This window comes from Capricornis sumatraensis, chromosome 3 (genome assembly GCF_032405125.1).
Source record: "Capricornis sumatraensis isolate serow.1 chromosome 3, serow.2, whole genome shotgun sequence".
In the NCBI taxonomy this organism is placed as follows: Eukaryota; Metazoa; Chordata; class Mammalia; order Artiodactyla; family Bovidae; genus Capricornis; species Capricornis sumatraensis.
The window spans coordinates 164,072,049-164,079,954 of NC_091071.1; the positions used below are offsets into that span (position 1 = coordinate 164,072,049).

Sequence of the window (7,906 nt, forward strand, 5' to 3'; positions counted from 1 at the left end):
GAAATAAAGATAATTAGTAATCTTTATTAAAAAATTAAATCACTGCTTCATACCTTATACCAAAGCAAATTCCAGACAGATTAAAAATAATGAGATCATAAAAACATAATTCTTTCTTCTGGCAGTATGTCAGTTTCTTGATATTAACTTAATAAAATTATAGATTTATGTTGAGGAAAAATTAATCTGATAGGCAGAACAGTGCATTACAGCCTACACTACAAAACTAGTATAAGGCTTTCCGTGACAAATCTATGTCACTGACTGCAACTCAAAGTATTAATACCTATCTTCAAAAATTATGAACATGATAAATTTGTTCAGTTTAAAAAGTTTCAAAATAATACTTATGATTCCATTTAATAAAAGGAAATACAATAAATATTAGCTACACTAGAAGATTATATTAAAATATTAACAAAGGTCATATCTAGGTAGCTGGAGTCTGTAAAAGAAAAATTAATACTATTTTAAAAAATGCATTGCTTTATAAGATACCCCTTCTAAACAGACACAAAAATAGTTAGACTTCTGAAGGGTCCGTGACTCATTCATTTTTATGTCCCTTAAGTGCACAGTGTCCTGTTCAGAAATCGCCCAACAGACATTTATTGAATGAATAAAATACAGAATGCAGAATTCACAAACAAAATCTCCATATTAGCTACTTAAATACTCAAATGCAAAACCTTGCAGGAGAATCACATTTGCTCCCCAAGTCATATTTCATTCACAACTTTAGTTCCTAAAGTGTATGAGCTAAAAGCAGGTGGTGTAGAAGTGATGTGAAAAAGAAATCTTGGGAATTCCCCAGGGGTCCACTGGTTAAGGGCTCTGAGCTTCTACTGCAGTGTATATGGGTTCGATCCCTGGCTCGGGAACTGAGATTCTGCAAGCCTGAGCAGCCAAAAATTTTTTTTTACTATTTCATTTTTGAAAAAATTATGACAAATATAAAGTTCATGTTGGATTCTCTTAGACACAAAGATTATCCCTGATTTATGAAGTACTGTTATTCATATTTATTGAATACCTATTATAAGCACATGGGCAAAGTTCTGTTTGTATAAACAGTACATGAATATTTATAAGGAACTTATATGACTTAAAACACATAACTCTGTGACATATCAATCCTATTGTAAACTATACTAAATCATGCTATAAAACTATATTAAACCAATGCATACAGGAAAGGAATGGGAAGAGCTAAACAAAATATTCCAAAAATACACCCAGGTCTTATGGAGACTTAGTACATGTACATGACAAAGATAGCTTTCAAAACAGTGGGGAAAGGATGGCCTAACTACTTAGTAAATGGTAGTGGACAGCGGTCTATCCAAACAGCAGAGGAAATTAGATTTCTACCGCATACCATATGTATTAGCACTTCCCTGGTGGCTCAGAGGTTAAAGCGTCTGCCTGGAATGCGGGAGACCCGGGTTCGATCCTTGGGTTGGGAAGATCCCCTGGAGAAGGAAATGGCAACCCACTCCAGTACTCTTGCCTGGAGAATCCCATGGAGGGAGGAGCCTGGTAGGCTACACTCCATGGGGTCGCAAAGAGTTGGACACGACTGAGCGACTTCACTTCACTACCATATGTATAAATACATTTCAGGTGAATTAAACAGCTAAACATTGAAAAGAGAAAAAACATAGGAGGATATTTATTAACAGTAAGATAAGGAAGGTCTTCTTAAACAAGACACAAAATTCAAAAGTCACATGAAAAATATTGATGAATTTATAGTATTAAACTTCTGTTCAACAAAAAAAGTAAACCGGCGAGAGAAAACATTGGCAATATGTAATATACACAAAGGATTGACATTACAATAAAGAACACCTACAAAGCAATAAGAAAAATACGCAATTCAATAGTGAAATGGGCAAAAACAAAATCAACAAACAATTCACAGAAGAAAAAGAAATGGCCAAACAGATTTTGTGACTTCTTCTAATAATAACAATGACAGCGATAATAGCTAATACAATGTGCTTACAGGCATCAAGTGCTTGGCTAAATGCTTTAGATATCAACTCATTTAATGCTCACAATAACTCTAGGAGATAAGATACTATTTTTATCCTTTTTTAACTGCTGAGGAAATTGTAACAGCAGTTAAAAGAAGCTCCTCAGGGACACACAACCTGAGCTGGAATTCCACTGCAGATAGTAAAGCTCTCAAGACAGTGTATCTCTTAAACACTATGCTGTTACCTCTCTAGAGATAGCAGTATCAGGGAAACACAAGTTAAAACAAGATGTCATCTACTGTTAAAACTGACAAAAAGAAAAAGACCAACACAGTCAATGTGGAAAATAAGTACTATCAACATTGTTGGCAGAATAAAATGGTGATTTCTTTTTGTAGAAATGACTCTTCTTACAGAAAAAGATACTCGGAACAATTTATACAATAAAAGATGGATAACAGGTATTTTCTTATTAAAATATTAATTTTATTTTTCCCTGAAGGTAGTAACAAATCCTAGAACTCTTTTCTTTTCTCTCTTAATTCTCGGATGTGAATAAAAGCTACCAGAGGATATTCTGTTGTCTCCACGCTAAATTTTCTTGGTGGCTGCTCCCCTTGTGATTTAATCAGCCCTGGTCAAATTTTCCCTGAAAGCCTGTTTCATGATGCACTAAACAACACAGGTTCTACTTTCTATTCTTTTCCATATTTGTCCTTTGCCTCTTTCTCAAGAGCCAAAGTTTCTCTTGAACAACATTCAAGAACCAAGACTGAAGGTGAGTAGCTCAAACTTTCCCTTTTTGGTTTGAAAGACCCGTTCTTATTTTCAGCAACATGTTAACTCCAATCAGATAAAAACATGGCTTCTGAAATCTCTCAATTCTTCATAGTCTTCAGTTCACTGTTTACAGCATAAATGTAAAGTAACAATATAAATTACTTAAGGGAAAAAAAAATCCACATCATAGCTTTTGTAACACTTCAGCCATTCCTATCTATAGGCACTATCAGGAAGAGAAACAGGGGAAGTTATATGAAGCTATTAATATGTAAAAGAGGCTGTTAGGAAACTTCACTGCATGAAAGTATTGAAAGTTTATCATGAATGGCAGTAAGCTTAGGTAATATTGCCTTCCCTTAAAAAAAAAAGCATAGTAGATCAGTTCCCCTTTGAAAAACTTAATTTGTACCTCCAAAACTTTCTGTTAAACTTTTTTGCTGTTGGGTTCTAAAACTTACCACCAACTTGGTTTCTGATTATGACAAGGCAATGAAAATCTGCAGGGTGAAATGGACACTGGAAACAGTCAGCTCAGAGAACAGTGCTTGACTAAATCTCCAGGGGAGGAGCCCTACAGGGATGACTATATGTTCATTAAGAGACGAAGTGAAGAATGTTCCATATTGTAAACATAGGATGTAAGAAGAGATTAAGGTCAGCAGGAAAATGTGAGATTGGAACGGAGAAGGTTGCACTTTTCCATCTGCATCATATGGTCACAGATAAACACTCCATTCAAACACAGTTTCACTATGGTAAGAAGGTAGTATTCGCAGCACCACAACAGGCCCGAGGCAATGATTTCTACACCCTACTAAACCCTACCGTGTCCCCAGCGTAATCAAATAATTGCTGGACAGTTCAGCCTGTCTACGCCTTAACCACACAAACTTGTGCGAGCAGACACACCCCTTCACCAGGAGTCCCAGTGCAAAACCAAAACGCCTCAAGGCATCTCACACACACATCTAGGGTCCTCATTTCGCTAGAAAGACAACTGAGGAGCTGAGGGAGACGCAGCGACCGTCCAACGCCTCCAAGGGCCAAGACAGAGTTAAGGTGAGGTCCATCTCGGACTCCTCACTCCCAACCTCCTCCGCTCCAGCCCTGGAAGGAGCCACAAGTGAGGAAGAGAAGTTGTGGAAACAAGAAGGGGAGTGGCGTCTGGGGTAGGGTTGGGGGGTGCGGAGTGGGATGCGAGAACCCCACTCGCATTGAGAGTTCAACACCAGCATCTGTATTTGTCCCACACAAGGTCACTCGCTCCAAGTCACTTTCCCCCTGCTGTCCGGTGGGCTTCCCGCCAGAGGCTGCTAGGCTTCGAGGTCAGCCCACCGCGCCCCCTCGGCCCTCCCCTACGGGCCGCAGCCCCTTCCCGGCCTCCCTTCTCGGACCCAAGCGCGCCTCCCCGACTCCGGTTTCCGACCCCCGGAGCCTCTCCCAGCCCCATTCGGCGGCTCCTCTGCCTCTACCCACAGGGCTCCTATCAACGTCCCCTCCTTTCCTCCAGACGCCCCTTTCCCCGCCTCCCGCGCCGGGTCCCGCCGGGGCCCCCCGGCCGCCGTTCCTGTTCCCCTTTCCCGCCACCCTCTCCTCGGGTGCCCACCTGGCGCGGCCCCCGCCCCCGGCCCGTCTCCTCAGCGAGCGGCTGCCTCCCGAGTCCTCCCGGCCCCGCCCCGCTCCCGGGCGGATACAGTTTGAAGCCCCTCAGGATCTCCCTGGCACGCTCGTCCTTGGCTGACATGATGCGGCGGCCGCCGCCTGCGGCTCTCTCACGCCGGCCTGGCGGAGCCTCGCAGACGGTGCCCAGGAACTGAAGACGGAGCCGCAGGCCGGCCTGAAGACCTCGGGCGAACAGCTGCAGCGGCCAGACCCAAACCGGCCTCTCCCTCCCCTCAGCTCCCGCTCCTTATCCCTTCTTCTTCCCTCTAGCCTCTGAGCGCCCGCCTTGAAGCCAATAGGAAGCCTGCCTCGGCGATTGGCATCTTGATCGACCAATAGAAACACTCAGCGGCTTCACATGGGGACGGAGAGCGTCAATGGGAAGGGCCCTCACGGGGAAGTCCCGTAGGACAAAATTTTCATTCGGCGTGGTTGCCTAGAGTTTGTCCCAGAGGAGAGTTTGCTTCAGATTTGCAGAGGCTCTCCTGCGGCTGGGTACAGTAGGGCTTTGAGATGACAGCACGTTGCCCTGTGCGATGTGGTGGAGACTACACTTCCCAGCATTCCAGGGGGCGCCCGGGGGGACCACAGATCCCAGCAAGCAACAGAAAGCCCAGGGACTACAAATCCCAGCATTCCCCGCACTCAGTTCCTCTAACTTCGATTCCAGTGTGCCGCGCAGTGTGCGCAAACCCGTAAATCTGCTTGTAGGCTTGGTGGTTTCTGAATCCCAGGGGTTGAAACCGGGCGGGAAGATCCTCTTCAGCCTCAAAAGATGACAGCCCACAGACAAGTAACTTCTATTTACATGGAACCCAGAAATCTCCTGCAAATCGTGGTAAGGCTGAAACAACAAACACAAACACTGATTAAATCATGAAAAAGAATGTAACAGAATGACTCCTTCAAGTCGTACTTGTTTGTTGGCCTGGGGAGCCGGTTAGGTATTTCGCAGGGATTTCTGGTGTGCTCCTGCGGTGGACCAAGAGATGTAAAGGTTGTGTACTCAGACTATCAATGCAGTCAGAATTCAGAGGATTTGCTAATCCAACCTCTGTTATTTTACGTATGAAGAAACTGAGGCCCAGAGAGGCAGAGAGATGGTCGGGGTCACAGAAAGTTGGGGCAGAGTTAAAATTCAGCTCTAAGACTACTGCAGTCTGGGCTTTTTGCACTACACTAGGGTAGTGATATTTTTAGCAACATGGCTATGCAATCTTCCTCTCCTTGGTGAAGTTACTGTGGACAAAAAAATGTTGCCTGACATTTCAGTAAACAACAACAAACGTTGCCCACCGTCAAGCCATCAGCCACTGAAGCCACCGCTGAAGATGGGCCCAGAGGAGGATTCAGGAGGGAGAAAAATAGGAACTTGCCCTAGATAATTAAGATGCATGTCTAAGGAATGATTTCAATGAGCCCAGACACTTGCATCTTCCCATGCATAGAAAACCACAGAAATCATTCGAGTTGTCTGTTTCTTGTTAATTGGCAGTAATCTTTTGATGTTCAACTACAAGCTCTCTTTTCAGCAAAAACTGCTAATATCCTGGCTCCTCCCTTTCTTTTTTGGAGCAGTTCCTCAGGGCTATATGAGGCTGTCTCCTGGGCTATAGTCCTCAGTAAGGTCCCTGTATAAAACCTAACTTGCAAGTTTTAGGTTGTGTGTTTTTCTTCAGTGGATATTAGGTGAACATTTATTTGGTGACTTTCCTGCAAGTGAAGGAGTGCAGTCTTTGTTTATCCTCAGTCTAGGTAAGACTTGGTGTTTTGATTTGTTCTGTGTTCAAGGGCTTCCCTGGTAGCTCAGACAGTAAAGCTTTAATATGATTTCAGAAACTAGATAAATACTGTAGTTTAAGCTAAAGTTTCTGTAGCGATCTGCTACTCTTTTTTCTAGGCCTTCCTTCCTCTTCCTTTACCTCTTTTGCCCATCTGGGCACCCACCCGATTTTTCCTTCCGTGTGATTCAACAAACACCTTTTTCAGTTTTTGTTATTTGTCAGACTTTGTTGGTAGAAGGTGAAAGACATGGTCACTACCACCAGGAAGATAACCATCTAGTTAGGGAAATAAAGAGATTCCACTGAAATTCAAGATGAACTGTTAGGAATGGTACAAAAGAAAGGACATTAGAATGCTACAGAGGCCCCCATGAAAAGATATATTCAGTTGGCAAAACTTGATGGAGGAGGTGGCAGGAGTAGGATTTTTTTCTATGTTAAAATTTTTATCTGTAAATTGTTTTTGTTAATGAAATATAACACATACAGCAAGGGCACAATTTTTGCCTATGTATACACTTGTGTCATGAACCCCTAAATCCAGGTAATGTTTCCAGCACCCCTTTGCCCCTTCCCAGTCATCCTTCCATCCTGATAATCACTCTTCTGACTTCTATTACCATAGATCAGTTTTGCCTGTTCTTGAATTTCATTTATTTATGTATTATTTCTTTATTTTTGGCTGAGCTGGGTCTGTGTTGCTGCATGCTGGCCTTCTCTAGTTTAGGCGAGTGGGGGCTACTGTCTAGGTGCGGTGCCCTGGCTTCTTATTGTGGTGGTTTCTCTCGTTGCAGAGCATGGGCTCTAGGGCTGGCAGGCTCAGGAGTTGTGGTGCATGGGCCCTATTTCTCCATGGCTTGTGGGATCTTAGTTCCCAGACCAAGGACTGAACTTATGTCTTCTGCATTGGAGGGTGGATTCTTAATCACTGGACTACCAGGGAAGTCCCTTGAATTCCCATGTACAGTATAAGTCTGGCTTTTTTTGTTCAGTATTTTTGTGAGATTCATCTATGCTGTATGTAGCAGTACCTAAGTTTTTTTACTTTTTAATTGCTAAGTAGTATTCCATTGTAGGTATGTAGCACTGTTTATCTTCTCTACTGTTCATGGCCATTTACGTTTTCATTTACCAATTTTTGGCTTTTATTAACAAAGCTGCAGTGAACATTCTTAAGCGGTTCTTTTTGTGGACTCGTGCACTTATTTGTAGGAGAGAAGTTGCTGGCTTGTGTGGAGGGTGTGTGATCAGCAAAAGTAGATATTGCCAGTTTTCCAAAATATTTGTACCAATTTTCACCTTAAACAGCAACATAACAGAGTTCTGGCTGACTCTTATCCTTGGCGATAGAGAACAGTGTCAGTTTTTAAAAATCCTAGCCATTTTGACTAAAAGTGGTATCCCATTATATTTTTGTTTACATTGTCTTTGGTGTTGAATCCTTGTCATATGGTTGTTGACTGTTTGCTATCCTCTTTTGTGAAGTGCTTGTTCAAGTCTTTTGCCCACTTTTTAAATTGGGCTGATTATCTTCTTGTTGATTTGTAGTTCTTTATATGGTCTAGATACGGAGTTCCTTGTCTGATACAGGCTTTACAGATATCTTTTCCAAGTCTGTGGCTTGTCCCTTTAGTCTTGTACTGGTGTCTTTTGAGAAAGAGCAATTCTTAATTTTAATGAAGGGCCATAGTTCAG

The 7,906-nt window shown here is 42.6% G+C and overlaps 1 protein-coding gene across 1 annotated transcript in view; it reads right to left on the bottom strand.

Annotated features, from left to right (window-relative positions):
• Positions 1-4,672, bottom strand: part of PDE6D (phosphodiesterase 6D) — a 53,975-nt gene extending 49,303 nt beyond the window's left edge. Inside the window, exon 1 of the mRNA XM_068968915.1 lies at positions 4,460-4,672. Within this exon, the coding sequence (XP_068825016.1) occupies positions 4,460-4,509 (50 nt within the window). The 5' untranslated portion in view covers positions 4,510-4,672. The remainder of the gene's footprint in view (positions 1-4,459) is intronic.
• Between the last annotated feature and the right edge of the window lie 3,234 nt (positions 4,673-7,906).